The sequence below is a fragment of the Triturus cristatus genome, chromosome 7 (genome assembly GCF_964204655.1).
Source record: "Triturus cristatus chromosome 7, aTriCri1.1, whole genome shotgun sequence".
Taxonomy (NCBI): domain Eukaryota; kingdom Metazoa; phylum Chordata; class Amphibia; order Caudata; family Salamandridae; genus Triturus; species Triturus cristatus.
The window spans coordinates 484,456,403-484,472,368 of NC_140590.1; the positions used below are offsets into that span (position 1 = coordinate 484,456,403).

General features: G+C 48.0%; 1 protein-coding gene across 1 annotated transcript in view; it reads right to left on the reverse strand.

The window, feature by feature from the left end:
- CFAP52 (cilia and flagella associated protein 52) overlaps positions 1 to 15,966 on the reverse strand; it is a 163,076-nt gene that overhangs the window by 111,935 nt on the left and 35,175 nt on the right. The window contains exon 2 of the mRNA XM_085616820.1: positions 13,380 to 13,579. Within this exon, the coding sequence (XP_085472946.1) occupies positions 13,380 to 13,579 (200 nt within the window). The remainder of the gene's footprint in view (positions 1 to 13,379; positions 13,580 to 15,966) is intronic.

Genomic DNA, 15,966 nt, shown 5'->3' on the forward strand with positions numbered 1-15,966 from the left:
CCCCCTGGCCTGCAGGCCGTCACATTTGCTGACTTGGGGAGGGCCATGTTGGATCTCCCCGAGGGAGTGTTGGTAATGGGTGGTGACTTTAATGCAGTTGGTTCCGGATTATTAGACAGACATCCGCCAAGGGACCCCGGGGGGGCGCAGAGATGGCTCCCAGATTTTACTGATACACTAGGTTTGGTTGACTGCTGGAGGCTGCTGCACCCCGCTCAGCGGCAGTACACTTTTCACTCTGGGGCGCACGGCAGTCTCTCTAGAATAGATTATGTTCTCACCTTGGCTGCCCACGCTTCCTTGGTGTCCGAGGCTAGGCACATGGCCAGGGGCATCTCCGATCACTCGCCGGTGTGGATTAGTATGGATTTTGGCCGTGGCGCGGCAGGTAGGGTTGCCCCTATTAACCCCTGGTATTTCCGTGACCCTAAGACTCGTGGTGCGTTGTTGAAAGCGGTTGATCTTTACTTTTCGGAGAACCTTGGCTCGGTTACCTCCGCGGTGTCTTTGTGGGAAGCGTTTAAAACAGTACTGAGAGGGGAGGCCCTCTCCTTGATAGCGGATGTCAAACGTCGGAGAGATGCCGAGGTGGCGCAGATCGAGGCAGAGATAGTGGCATTAGAGTCCGTCCTGGAAGACGAGGTTACGGCGGAAACACTGCATCAGTTGAGATTAAAACAATCTGAATATAAAACACTGGTGACAAACACGGCTAAGGTTCTTAGCAGGGACCAACAAGTGCGATTGTATGATGTGGGCGACAAGGCTGGGAAATTAATAGCGTGGTTAGACAGGAAAGAACGAGTGAATAGAGTTGTGCCAGAAATACTGACGGATGGCGGGGATATAGTCACAGAACCCGATGGGATAGTCCAGTGTTTTGCGGACCACTTACGCATGGTCTATACGTCTGTGTCGGACAAGCCGGAGGAAGACTCGCATGAACTGCTGCAAGACATTGCCCTGCCTTGTCTATCCGACGTCGACAGGGAGGACCTTGACGGTGACATCACCGCCGATGAGGTTGCAGTTGCTATCCGCTCGCTACGCCCGGGCAAGGCCTCGGGCCCGAATGGTTTGCCGGTCGAGTTGTATAAACTCAGACCGGATAAGATTGCTCCGTATTTGCGAGATATGTTTGTGGAGGCGCGGGAGCAGGGGTGTCTTCCATTCGACCAACGTCTGGCGACAATAGTGGTTATACATAAAGATGGCAAGCCAACAGATGCGGATCGTATAGGCCGATCTCCCTACTCAACGCTGAGCCCAAAATCCTCGCCAAACTGTTGGCTAACCGTCTGATCAGGGTCATTGGGGACTTGATCCACCCGGACCAATCCGGGTTTATCCCACACCGCAACACTGCGTTGAACCTCAGGCGACTTCATGGCGCGCTCGCGAGGGTTGAGACGCTGCGGGAGTCGGCCATTTTGGTGTCTCTCGACGCCACGATGGCTTTCGACACTGTGGAATGGCCGTATCTGTGGGCAGCGCTCACAAAATTCAGCTTCGGACCCGGTTTTATAGGCTGGATTAGGCTACTTTATGAGGAACCTTTGGCTAAAATCGCGGTGAACGGTAGGGCGTCATCTCCGTTCGGGCTCGGGAGGGGCACCCGGCAGGGTTGTCCTTTGTCGCCACTACTGTTCGCTCTCGCCCTTGAGCCGCTGGCGGCATGGATTAGATGGCAGCCAGACATAAGAGGGATCCGATGGTCGCCAGACCACGAGGACCGCATTTCATTGTATGCAGACGACATTTTGTTATACTTGACCTCGCCTCGGAAATCCCTCATAGTGGTCTGTGACGTTTTGAAGTCTTTTGGTAGTAACTCGGGTCTCGCCATTAATTGGGGAAAGTCGCATCTATATGTTCTCAGTGGGGACACCCCTACCGTCCCGCGGGACTGCTCCATCCAGATCGCCCAGCGGGGCTTTCTGTACTTGGGGATATATATTTCCACAGACCCCTCTGTCCGATACGAGAAGAACCTCCTCCCTCCGCTGTCACGCTTGAGACGGGATGTCGCGGGTTGGAGGCGGCTACCGCTCTCCCTCCTAGGCCGCGCCGCATTGTTTAAAATGATGTCTCTTCCCCGGTTTCTCTACGCCTTACAGAACACCCTAGAGTTAGTTCCTGCCTGTTATTTTCGTGAGGTGGAGAGCCTCCAGCGTTCGCTGTTATGGGGCGGTCGACCGCGTATAGCTATAGCAAAGTTGACCCTTCCATGGTATGACGGGGGGATAGCACTCCCTGACATCAGAAGATATTATTGGGCTACCCAATTGGGAGCGATTAACCATGGGGTTTACGGTCCGGCGTTGAACCCTGGGTTCGCTATGGACCGGTGGCTGTTGCGCGGGGGTAATTACCTTAGGGCGCTGTATTCCAAATCATTGGACGGGTCCCTCACAGGACCGACCAAGACGGCAGTGCATGTGTGGAAGGCGGTTACAAACTCGTTGGGCTGGAAGGACAGACTTACCCGGGCCACTCCGGTTTTTGAATCCGATATACTAGGTAAATTATGGCACACGAAAGGGTTTGAGAAGTGGGACCTAATTGGGATTTCTAGAGTTGGGGATTTGCTGACTAAGGGTAAGGTGAAATCGTTTGAGATGCTGCAGACGGAGTACGAATTAGGGGGTACCGAATACTTTCGATATGCCCAGGTGCGTCACGCACTGCTCTCCGTTCGTGCCGAGGGGGAGGCCGTGCCTGAGTCTTCTCCTTTGGAGGATCGGATTCTGGATGGTCATATGCCGGAGAGTACAATCTCCTTGATTTACAAGAAGCTTGTAAATGTCCGGACCGACCTCCTCCTTGATGTGCGAGAACAATGGACTAGGGATGGTCTCGAACTGGACGATGAGGACTGGCAATATGCCGTCTCCTCTCCGAAGGAGGTTGCGATCCCGGCTAGACTGCAGCTGGTGCAGCTTAAGATACTCCACAGGGTTTACGTCACGGGGCCCCGACTGATTCATATGGGTTTCTCTGACGATGGCTTATGCAAGAGAGGCTGTGGGATGTTGGGCACCTTTCTACACATTATTTGGGAGTGTGGGGAGATCGTAGAGTTCTGGAAACAGATTCATGCTGTGATGAAAGAGGTCACGGGTATCGCACTCTTCCCGGAGGCAAGACGATGCCTGTTGAATGTCTGGGGCCCCACCGACTATGATGCCGCTCAGACCCAATGGGTGACTCTGGGGAATATGGTGGCGAAGCGAGATATTGCGCAGTTGTGGGGATCCCAGAGACCTCCCACCTTGGCAGCATGGATGGAAAATATGGACTGGGGCATGTTCCGGGAGAAAACGGTGTACAGTGCCCGGGGTCGCCCTAAGAAGTGGCATAAGATATGGGGGCAATGGAACCATTATAGGGGAGATATTTGTGTGCCCCCGGTTGCTGAGATGCTCGATGTGCAACTTTCCCCCTAGCTTTACTCCCAACTATATACGTAAACTGTTCATAACCTGGAGTCCGTACCCCTGCTTTCCCCTCGCTTCTTTGGCGTGGTGTACCGCTCCGCTGATGGGAGTGGGACCTCGCCCCAGCTGAGAACTAGCGCATGCTTATTATATGCTTTGCCTTGCTCGTGTTTTTATTTTTTGGTTTACATTAAAACTAAACCTTTGTTACTCCTGATGTACGGATATGGACCTACCTACGTATTGTTCCCATCGTGCTGCCGAACCTCCGGGATGTCGGCTGAATAGCTGTGTACCATGTTGACGTAAATAAAGGTTTTAAAAAAAAAATTTTTAAAAAAAGTATGCCTTGCCAGGACATCGACGCACACGTCATACAAACTGGAACCTCGTTAAAGGACAAATACTGAAACCATGGGCTGGGGGGTACATTTGGCCAATAACCCTCTCGAGCTGCTGCGGCAGGTTGTTACCAGAGGTCCTGGCGGGACAGGCAAGTGCAGTAAGGAGGCATGTTTTAAGTTACGAGGTTACTTGCAGTGGGGTCTCAGCGGTCTAAGCGGAGTAAAACTGTCCCAGATTACAGTAAGTAAGCCTGGTGGGCGGTGTAAGTTGTCAGTCCTACAAGGGTGCAGTGTCGGCAATGTGGGCACAATACAAACGTTCCCTCTAACCAGATTGGACACCATAAAATAGTTTAGCAATCAAGAGGGCTGTGCAAATGTTGAGAATGACTGCACTAGGAGGAGACAGCAGCCCAGAATCCCAGCACTTATATTCACAGGCAGAAGGTGTGGGGCTAGCGCGCAATGGCCAGGTTATGAAGTGAGCCACTGGTTTGGGGGTTTAAGGAAAACCCCATCATGATGTTGTTTAGTAATAACGTGCAGTTTGGGCTAGGCACGTCACCAGTGAAAAAGCACGCATAAAGGACGAATTTTGATGGTTATAACAAGAAGAATTTCAGGAACTGAGGTGTGCAACCCGTTTATTCATCAGGTTATGAAGTTGCCAGTAACGGGGATGTCGCTCAGCATAAGCAGTGGGTACCACAGGACACTTCCCTTATGGTTAGGTGACTGCCTGCCCCTTAGCTGGACCAGCCAGGTGGGTAGGAGTGGTTGCTCTTAGAGGGGGGCAGGGTCCTCAAGGTATGGGGTACACTTGTTGGAGGACTCTGGCTGACTAAGTGTATTAAAGATCCTATATTTCCTCTCCTGCATCCCAGCAATAGTCCAACCTGGGGGCTGGGTAATACACACCAGGGTGGGTGCACAAGCATGGCTACACAACATCCATCAAAGTTCGCAGTCAGACTGGGTTTGGATTCGGTGCAGACTGTCCTCTCGTTCTCACCATCCACTGTTCTGTTTCCTGGTTTTCATTACCAGACGTTGGGCAAGGGACTACTCACGCCAGGGTGGGGACAGTACCAAGGTGACTCCGCATCTTTAGATCGCTTTCAGGCGGTGATGGACTTGCAGGCAATCAAATAAGTGGGCAGGCAAGTAATGCATACAATTTACTCCAGGGCTCCACTAGCCAAGAGCACTGGCCCTGTGGGACACACTTGTATACCTCTAGCGAATGCTGGCTTATGGGCTATATTTGTTAAATCCACCAAGCCAGCCAGGGGGGTTGGTTAGATTGTCACGCCAAAGATAGGTGTCGGTGTTGCAAGTGTTGAAAATATGGGTTTGAAGCACCAAGAACACATTTACCAGAACACATTTGCAGTCATAGTTAGATGGGGCGAGTAAATTTGCTTTATGTTCTCCATCTTCAAATTCACAGCATTTACTTACTCCCTCGGCACCCTGGTAACGAGCGGTAAAAGCACATACGGGCTACAATGTCTTAAGAATACTTGGCATGACCCTTTCCGATTTTCAGGTTGTACAGGTAATGTAGGCATGCTTAAATATGTCAAGCAATGCGTGTCCAGGGAGCGCTGGTGCAGTCACTCGGTTAGGATAGGGACAGCAACCACACAGCGGTCAGGGCTGGCTTGTCCGCGGATCACAGCTTACAGATGGGACGATAGGTTTTAAGAGGTACATCCGACCGTAAGCCACCCAGGGGAGTGGCCGGAAGACAGGTTAAGCGTTTTGTGTACAGGAGAATTGTGAGTATACCGAAGGCACCCCGGTGTGCCAGATGGCTAGGAGCGGTTGCCCTTGAAGGGGGGCAAGATCCTCAGTGTGTGGGTACACTTGTGGGAGAACTCTGGATGAGGTGCTCCTACTTTTCCTCTCCTGCATCGAAAAGAAATGGCAGGCAAGTTATTTGGATGATTTACCAAAGGGCTTCACTAGCCTCGAGCCACTTGACTCTCTTGGGGAAGAGAGATCTGTACAAGAGATGAAGTCCTCCATGTGTAAGTTAGGCTACAATTGGGGGCATGTGAGTTTTGCTTGCCAGTCCACAGGGTGTTTTGAAGAAGATGGGGTTACACCTCCTAAAAGTGTTTGCTGGACCGGGGAGAGGCCCTGGTATCAATTGGATGTAGGTAAAGATGCCTACCCTTGTCCAGAGGGGGCATGGACATGTTTGCTGGACCTGGAGAGGGGCTCGAGCATTAGGATGTAGGTAAATAGGCTTAGGTGCAAACTGGAGTGTACAGAAAGGTGTGCAGTGCTCAATTAAGGGTGTTAAGCATCCCAGCATTTCTTTATTTTGCCAGGATCAATGGTTGGGTATATGGCATTTTGTGCGTCTTCATGAGTGGCACAAGAGACATGTGAGTTATAGGGGTCAAGGATAACCCCTTGCTTAGTGAAGCAAGGAGCCAGGTCAAGGGAGGCCAGGAAGCCTCATGCAAAAGAGTTTACCGCGCCATGCGTAAATTCACTGTACAAAATAGACATTACTTGGCTAGGATACCCAGGCATGCGCTGGACCAACTTGCTGAAGAAGCTACAGCAGAGTCTTGGGGGGGGGTGAATTCCTCCTTTTAATGTGCTGGCCATACACCTGGGAGCGAATAATCTGGCATCTCTGAGGAGAAGGGCACTGTTTCAAGCATTACGGTCACCATGTGTAAGTTGAGCAACCAGCTGGGGACCTGTGAGATATGGTGGTCTGAGATAACACCCTGGGATGTGGCAGGGCGCACAATCCAGGGAAGCCATGGAGGTCTCTCGCAGGAAGGTAACAGCGCCATGAGGAAATTTACTGAGAAAGGGGGTTTGCCTTCATCCGTCATGGGTTACTGCACACTATGGCCACAGGGTGTTTTGATGAAGATGAGGTACATCTGTCCAGAGTGGGTATGGACCTGTTCTTACTTGATCTGGGGGAGGCCTTAGAGACAGCAGGGTGTAAGTAATGATGCCTATCTTGGTGGGGGGCTCTGGGGTGACGGTGGCCACACACAGAGCTGTGGCAGAGTTACAGGGCAATCCAGAGGCTGTAAGGTACAGAAGGTACCCTCTGCACGAGCACAGTAAGGGTGCTAAAGCCAAATATCCACAGGGAGGTCCTCGTGTTGGACCCTGGAGGAGTGACAGTGCCCCGTTAGTCCTACGGGCGGTTGTGGATCTGAGCAACAGGGGGTTGCCTGGAAGGCTCCGCCCCCCTCTGGGGCGTGAGCAAGGGAGTGGAATGGCAGTCCAGCAGTGGGAGGGGTCGCCCCTCTCCCAAATCTGACTAACACCGATTGGATTGGCCACGGTGTAATTTGGCTCATCAGGCAGCGAGGGGCTGCCTGCCTTGGGATCGCCCGTAAGCTAACCCACCAATCTTGGCATTGTTGTAATGCTAATAAACCTGCAGCAATTTTCTCCACAAAGAAGGTGTCTTGTCTGGTTATTTCGCTAAGAGATTGCTGTATGGGGGGGATGGTGAGTGTTGCCGATATTGGCACTAAGTGTATACCGCCAGCACAACTTTGGATGCCCATTCCGGCTAACACAAATGTCAAGGCGAGTGTGATGCCAACGTAGGCTCAGAGCTGCCTGCTAGCGATGTCACGCACTGTAAAGAGGTGTGCCAGGGGTGATATAAGGAGCGCGAAGGCCTCGCTCTGCCCAGGCCCACAGGGCACATACCCATGTTTATAAGTGGCACATAGCTAATAGGAGTTAATGTTTTGTGTAGCGCTTAAACGCAAGCGCAGCGATAATTTAACGATATTTAATCAACAACAACAAAATAAAATGCTACAGTGCTCCCTTGAACCAAGTCACACGTGTCTTTGCAGTAGGCACACTCACTCACCATCTCATCAGTAGTGAAAATTAACCACTTCTCGTATTGCCAGTATATATTTACAACTATTCACAAATTCAATAAAATCCTCTTTATAAGTTGAGTTTAATGTGCCGCTGCAGAGGCCTTTTTCCCGAGAGATCTCTCTGTATACTTAGAGTAAAGTCACAGCCACAAGAGTGCTTTAAGCGCGAGGATGGGTGCGAGCTGTATACAGCATAAAGCACCCTGGATTTGGCTGCCTACGTAGTTCAAGTATCAGCGATCAAACACCAACGCCGCTGAACACGTCGGGGTGTGCACTTCACTCCAAGGAACCGCACAGCCTCTCCCTTGAGAACACAGATGGACAAATCCCTTCAAGCTCCAGGTTAGAACCCCGCCTGAGCCGAAGTGTGCATGCAAAATCCACACATCCCAGGCTTCCATGCATCATCCGCACTTCCCAGACTAACGGCAACAAGCAGGGGCGACTTTGCTCTTCATTTCACAAGACGAGCAACTGCAGGCACCCTCTAATCCACGTATCACTCACTTTAGTACCTTTACATTTATAAAATGACAACTTTTCACAATGTGGGAGGAGATTCTCTCGGCCAATATTCCCAGGCATCTTTCATAAAGGGCAACTCTGTTTTGGATTCAATAATGTAATCTGTTAAAGCGATATCGTTCCAGCTCACCTACTCAATTATTCAGGGAACTTCGGGTGCACGGAGAGGTCACCTGCCCTATTAAACAGTGGCGGCTGGTGACATTTGAAAGTGGTGAGGCGTAAAGTTATTATGGTACTGCACTGAGGCGAGCGAGCGAGCCCTAACAACTCCTCCGAGAAAATTTTGAAAAAAGAGTGGATAAATGGAGCATTTTCAAGCAAATTTGAGGAAGCAGGAAGGTTCTCACGCTCTTCCTCTCCATCCGTGTCACTCTCACCTTGCTGTCACTCTTTCCACTCCCTTTTGCCCTTCCCTCATTTCTGTGAACCTCTCTCTCTGACCTCCATCTCTGTCACTCTCCTCTCATTGCCATTGTTTCCACTCTCATTTGGCCCTTATGAACCTCATCACACGCTCTTTATCTCCATCTGTGTGACTCTCCTTGCTGTACCTCTTTCCACTTCCCTTTGTCCTGTCCCTCCCTGCAAATCTCCCTCATCTGCATCTCTGTCACCCCCTCTTTGAACTTTGAACTCGATTAGATACAATCGATTGCTATTCCTAATTTGAAAAAGGCAGTGTACCATCAAAAGTTCCCATGCCCGTTATCCCAACCAAGACAATCAGATTGGCCAAAACTAAGACACCAAGCAGCCTCAATAAGTCGGACACAGTGAAACAACCTACTACATATATGTCTATATCACTTCTTAACACATTACCAGCAACATCTGATACACAATAATATAGGACAGCGGTTCCTCCCTTCCCCACTCTGCCTACAGTGGTGGCTACAGGAAAGCATGGTAGCAAACGGACAGTCTCTCCTCTCTGGCCTCGGTCGCTGGTCTTTTTGCTGGGTTATGTACCTGCTGCCTGTGAGTTTATGAACTCTGTCCCTATACCCATAGCACATTAGATGGCATCACGATGCGTCGTTGCGGACATTCCCACTTGTCCTACAGAGGTTCATTTGTTCTCAAGTACGGACGCTCAGTCATGTCTGACCTTCAAGCACCACTGACTCAAACAAGGAGTCTGCCTTTTAAGTAAATCTTTTCATTCCACTGCCATCCTCTGCTGAGCTCTCTACTGGGTATATGGCGGCGTCACGTCATTTATTAAGAATAACTTGTTTTTTCTCCTCATAATACCATCGTTTTTGCCAATAAATAACTGACGACGTTACTCAGTATGAAAGTTTACAAGTTGTCGTTCTTGGGAACATTCCACTGCCATCCTCTGTTGAGCTCTCTACTGGGTATATGGCGGCGTCACGTCATTTATTAAGAATAACTTGTTTTTTCTCCTCATAATACCATCGTTTTTGCCAATAAATAACTGACGACGTTACTCAGTATGAAAGTTTACAAGTTATCGTTCTTGGGAACATGAGTCCTTCGGCCTTCCCCACATCGCCTGCACCTGCCCCCTGCTTACGTTTTATTGCCCCAGGGTGCTATCAGTAGTTGTGTCAGTCAGTCACTACTCGCAAAACTAGCGGGGGAGGCCGCTAAATTAAATGTATGACTGAACTCCGGCTGTCTGAGAGGCATTCATTTCTTACAGAGGACACCAGGAAAATGCAGCTCATAACGTCGCACTCAAGTTACATTGCCAACTTCCAAGGTCTATCGAAATAACACATTGTACGGCTCAACATAAAACATTTCTTCACAGTGATTTGAGGCTGCTTGCTATTATTGTGAGGTACATTAAATCTGCCATGCATGGCTAAATCTAAAGCAAGCACGCTCCTCCTCGTGTTCTCAGCGACATAAGCGCCTGAGACATGAATTTAATTCTCTGAACATAAATCCCTCACTTGTGTCTGTAAGGAGTGCGCCACACGGATAAGCTCTCCTCTAGTTTATTTATTCATGATTAACGGCCCCTCTTGGGTTTGCTTCGCGTGTTAACCATGTAATAATATCTCAAGTTTGGCTGAACCCTGCGTATCAGGTTACAATCTTGAGCACAGCGTTGCGAGGTAAGGCACAACCGATGAGAGGGTTCTTTGTTTTGCATACATCACAGACATCTCAACTCAAGCTGACAAGCAGTTTTCCAACATTAGAAAGGCACAACAGAGCTTGAATAAAAATGAGCAGTTGGCACCTGACTCGACAGGATAGGGAAAGCGAACATTCGCACAGGGATTCACAAACGAGCAGCAGACACATCTGAAAAGCGCAGCAGCTTCGACTATGCAGGGACAAAACCTGCAAGTCCTCAAGGACCGGGCACGGAATACGTAATTCTTACATGGTTCTGTCTCAAAGTGTCTGTCCATTGTCTACTGATTATCAGGGGAGGAGGTCACGGGGGGTGGGGAGGGGGATTACAATTAATAAAAGAAAGCTTACCAGACTAGGTCCGCGCGGCGCCTCTCTGCTTCTCGGCTGGGTCCCGTTGGCGCCTCTTCTAAGGAACAGGCAGCACTGGTTGGCAACCCCTCTAAGCCAATACTGACGCTGCTCCAGCAGGCAGCAGCGCCAGCATTGGCTTAGAGCAGGATGACTCACCGCCCGCCTGCCCATTAGGAGACCGAGGTTTGAGCCTTTGCTCAACCCTCGCTCTCCTAATGGGCATGCGCCAGCCACAGCAGACAATAGTGCGCATGACTGGGCACGGAGCGAAAATTCGCCTCCTTCACCCAGCATGCGCACTGCTGCCTGCTGTGCACTCTGTCTCTGCGCCACCCCTGGTCGGTCTGCTGCATGTCAGTCACTCAGCAGCATGACGTCGGACCGCCCTCCCCCTTCAGACTCTGAAGGGGGTGGGCAGTCCGAGTTCATGCTGACGTGACTGACATGATTGTCAGATTCAGAAAATTCTTCCTCGACGCCGAGGAAGCTGCCGGTGCGGGCGGCTTGTGGGGCAACGCCCCAGCGCCCTTAATGGACGCACCGCCACTGCTATTAAATACCCCTTATGCGTTTGTTTACACAACAATAAATAGGTTTTCTCTACTGTACCTCGGTTGTGGTCCGAAGTAGGAATCCGTTTCAGGGGACAGCACGCACCACGCACTCTCACCTCCCCGCCGCCAGCGTGAGGGTTTGCAGATGAAAAAGCCCCCTGCGGCCGGATCCTTGCAGCGCAAGGGTTTGCAGATGAAAGCCCCCCGGCGGCCGGGTCCCTGGTGGGGGAGAAGGGGCGTGCGCCAGCTCAGCCCCCAGAGTACCACGGCCATGAAGCAAGTAATCGAGCAGCGAGGCACGGAAACTGGGACTTGCAAGATCTTCTGATATGCTTAATACCCAGTTTCTACACTTATCTAGTAAGTAAAGTGTGTGCTACTAGGCTTGCTTCATCTCTGTTTCTGACGAACAATGCTCATGGTCCTTGTGAATGCTAGCATCCAAGACCGGAACTGTATTGCTAACACCTCAGCAGTATAACTTGTGGTGTACTAATGTCATGTATTGTAGGCTGGAGCTGTTGTAAACTGTATTTAGCAAATACTGGAAACAGGGGAACTAACCTTGAATATGATATAAAGTGTCAGTCCGAAAAACCCTGCCGGTGATTAGTTTCCCAAGAAACTCTTAATGCAGCTAAGGGCACGAACACAGTCCATGCACCATTTGCTACTGTTTGTTGTAGAACCTGTAACCTGAAATACAACTTTTCTCCCACGACTTCGGGCTAAGTGTATATTATACCATGATATTTTTTATATGTTCTAACAAACCTAAGGAAATTAATGGAAAGAGTCAGGAATGGGAGACCGAGGAGTAGTGCTAATTTCAGAAATTTAAGATAATAGTTTCACAGTGTTGGAGAAAGGAAGAGAACATCTTCAAAAATGGATGAAAACCGTGCCAGATTTTACGAGAAATTACGTCATGATATAGGACCAAAGCCTCCCACATAGCCCAATCTAGTAAAACACAAGAAATAGAGATGCTTAACACTATATCTTACGAATAAAATCTTTAAGACACAAGAACTCAGTGCCAGGCTAAGGTTGCAATGCAAAGCCCTTACTAGTAAGTGACAGCATGGCTGAATACACTAGGTGTGGACATGCGCCCTCGGGATGACAGCATATTAGGTCCAATGAAAAGAGAAGCGGCTTAAAATTAAACAAATTCAAAAGGTCTGTGAGCAAACTGATCATGGTGGTGGTTGTAGGAGACAGTATTATGCCCCAGGCTGACACCTTTACAGGGCTGCACACTCCTGCTTTAAAATCTATTTATAGATTTGAAAAGGAAGCCTGCTATTTTCGTATTATGTATTATTAAGGTTGCAAGTAAAATGAAAATGTGACTATATGGCACCATGTGTTCTATAAAAAAAAAACTAAGACTGCCTGTTTTCTTTCTCTGGAGGACTTCTGGAGGAATCCGTTTCAGAGGACAGCACACACCACGCACTCTCACCTCCCCGCCAGCGCAAGGGTTTGCTGTTGAAAGCCCCCCGCGGTTGGATCCCTGCAGCGTGAGGGTTTGCAGATGAAAGCCCCTTGCGGCATTGTCCCTGGTGGGGGAGAAGGGACGCGCGGCAGCCCAGCCCCCAGAGTACCACGGCCATGAAGCAAGTAATCGAGCAGCGAGGGACAGAAACTGATGGGAGACAAGACGGGCCTGACTGGGAAAACATAGTGCGTACGGAGTTATAAAGGACACCTTGTAACGCTGCCAGTACACGATCGAGTCCGGATAGGCCGTTCGACAAGGAGACAGGGCGGTAACCAAAAAACCTCCTTTTCAATGGGAAGCCAGCGATTAGCATAAACGCTGAGGCAACATAATCAGAATGATGGGCGTGGCTATAAACTTAAATTCCCAAAAATCCATCCCTATTACAAGAAGCCTCACAGACCGTGCAGCGCATGCACACTGCAACGCTAAGCAAGACCTAAAAAATGTGCTTTTTGCTTAAGAACTCTGAGAAGAAAAACTGAAACATGATACTTTGCTGCCTGGCGATTTTAGTTGAAAATGGCCATTTATCAATTCAGAAATTTGTTGTGCCTGTATATGGAAACCATTCATTCCTTTAATTCGTTCAAAATGGTTAAGGATATATAGTGATAAAGAGAACTCCTGCTGCATACGTGACCTACCTTGAAACCCATGTATGTGACTTGTCCGGAGGCGACATACCTCCCGCTCCTGGAGACAGCAACGCAGGAGACATTGTTGGTGTGCCCTTGGAGAAAGTGCTGCTTGCTGGTATTGAGGTTCTGAATAATCACCATACACCCTAAAGGGTAAACAAGATGCTCTCTGTCGGGGTGGCTGATCAGGCCGGAAGGGACATGTCCTACCGGAAAAGCAAAAGAAACGGAAGCGGTTAGCCCAGTGAGAGGACAGTTACAAAAGATACACAGCCCGTGCTTATCTGCATAGCAGCTGCCAACAATGATCAATAATACGTATGGCACCCAGGGAAAACCCATAAGTAATGTGCAAGATGCTACTGGTCCTCTGCAGCGTGCCTTGGATGCATTGGAATTACTATGCAGTAGTGGATGTCCATGTGCTACTGTTCAATTTTTTCTACAATGTTTAGCTTATCAGTTGCTGTCTTCCATTATGTGCTTTTCTGTTCACTTTTGTGTGCGTTTTTTCAAAACTACAAATAGCATCCTACAGATAACAGCCTATAAATGACCAATGTATATATAGTTTACTGATATGTAATGTCTCAGTTTGAATGTTCAACCCAGATTCAAGTCACAAGCAGAAGATCCAAAAAAATGCCTCAATGGCCATGTGCATGTCCAAAGCTTCTGACTTTATTTTTGGGTGAAATCTGTGAACAAAGGCTGCAAATATCACTCTTCGATACATAGATCACAATGGGGAAATCATAATTATCAATAAAATGCAACAATTTAGAAATTATTTGGGGATATTCTTTTTTCTTTATTTTTATGGATGGGCTACAAGAAATTGTAAGGCTTCTTTCTTCCCCTGCCTTTCTCCTGTTCACTATCTAATGTTTTTATACGTTTAATCTGTACGTTTGCAGCATACACATTTTTAGTATTTGTTTGCCAATCTTTATTTTCTCATTCAGCACCATTCCTCTCCTACACTTAGCCAAGAATAATATATTTTAGTTCTCTTTTGCTCTGCAGTTATATTTTGACAGCCTAAAACGAAGGCGATGTTATGTATTTAAATGTTTTTATTCTCATTTTTAAAATATTTTAAATAATTCTCCGTGACAAGGCTGTAATGTGGAACATGGAATATAACAGCACTATGCTATGGAGACTTTGAATCAGTGAGAAACTAGGACCCTGCCTTGTAGTGGAAACCCTCCCCCGGCATCTCCACTACATATCATTGAAGGCCCTCCATTCAGCCAACACGCAGACCATCTATCTGCCTGTATTAAAACATGGTTCACATAATTTTAAAAAGTACCAATGAATATTGTAAAACAAAATTGGAACACAAAAAAATAGAAAGCAAAAAAGAGAAAGAACAAAAATGGAGACGGAACAAAAGAAGAAAAGCTAATTCGTTGCTTCAAATCAGGGAGAGGTGATAAAATGGTTATTAATTGTTTATGTCAATATCGAGAATTATTATTTGCCAGAAAATATTATATTATTTCTTGTTTTTTCCTTTTTTTTTTTTTTACAATTTTTGTGATAAAGGTACTTTATAAATAATTATAAAATATATTATAGCTATGAGTTATCTCTGCAGTGAAGAAGACACAACAGAAATATAGGTCGGAAAACAATGACAAGGCACTTCAGATACTTCATACTTCCACTTTCGAATTACACAGTTTGCACTTTATAAATTATTCAGGCGCCGCAAATTGTCGTTGAGCTGGTGCAAAAAGTCTCATTGTCTCCCAAAACTTCACGCTTACACTAATCTTACACGACATACTGTAACTTACGCATATTTACTAGTGATAAAGGCACTGCATATGAATAACAAAGCCCTCAAAATGAACACAATGTAACACATATAAAAATAAATACATTTAGCCTATTATTAATGGGAATGAAATTCTGATAGCCATGAAAACTGTAAACATGCTGCCCTCTACTGGTGAAAAGGTGCCAAGATGCTTTTATTGCTTATTATGAGGCATGGTATAAATAAATAAATTCAGAATCAAGAAGAGATGCATGGTGAAGGCTTGTCATGTTAATAACTAATGTATGACTGGACACCTAATAAATATATTCCGGCACACAATAAACAGCCAATGAATATATTTCAGTGCACGCACGTTTTACAGTTACTCATAAATCTAGCACGCGTAGAAAAAAGCTCTGAGCATTCCTTGCGCCACACAAAGGGCATTGTGGTGACCCGGTACAGGCCACGTGTGTTAGGGCTGGGACAGAGACACAGGTATGCTGGTTATGGCTTAACCGGAAAGACCCCGAGCGGTCTTCCGTATCTTTATTTATACCCTCGAGGCGAGCCCGCCTCGAGGGGTGGGGGATGCATGTGTAGAGTTGTACAATGTATGGTAGAGGCCGAGTGGCTCTCTACATCCCTCCAACATTTTAGATAATGTCACTCCTTAAAGTTCTCCCTCAGGGCGAGGGGCACATAAAGTCTCTGAGTCTTTGGCTTGGAGCAGGATTACCTCGCAACCGGGAGCCTGCTCCTCTGCTGGATCCACCTCTGTCCTCCAGGTTCCGGGAGACAGACTCTTCTCCATCAGCC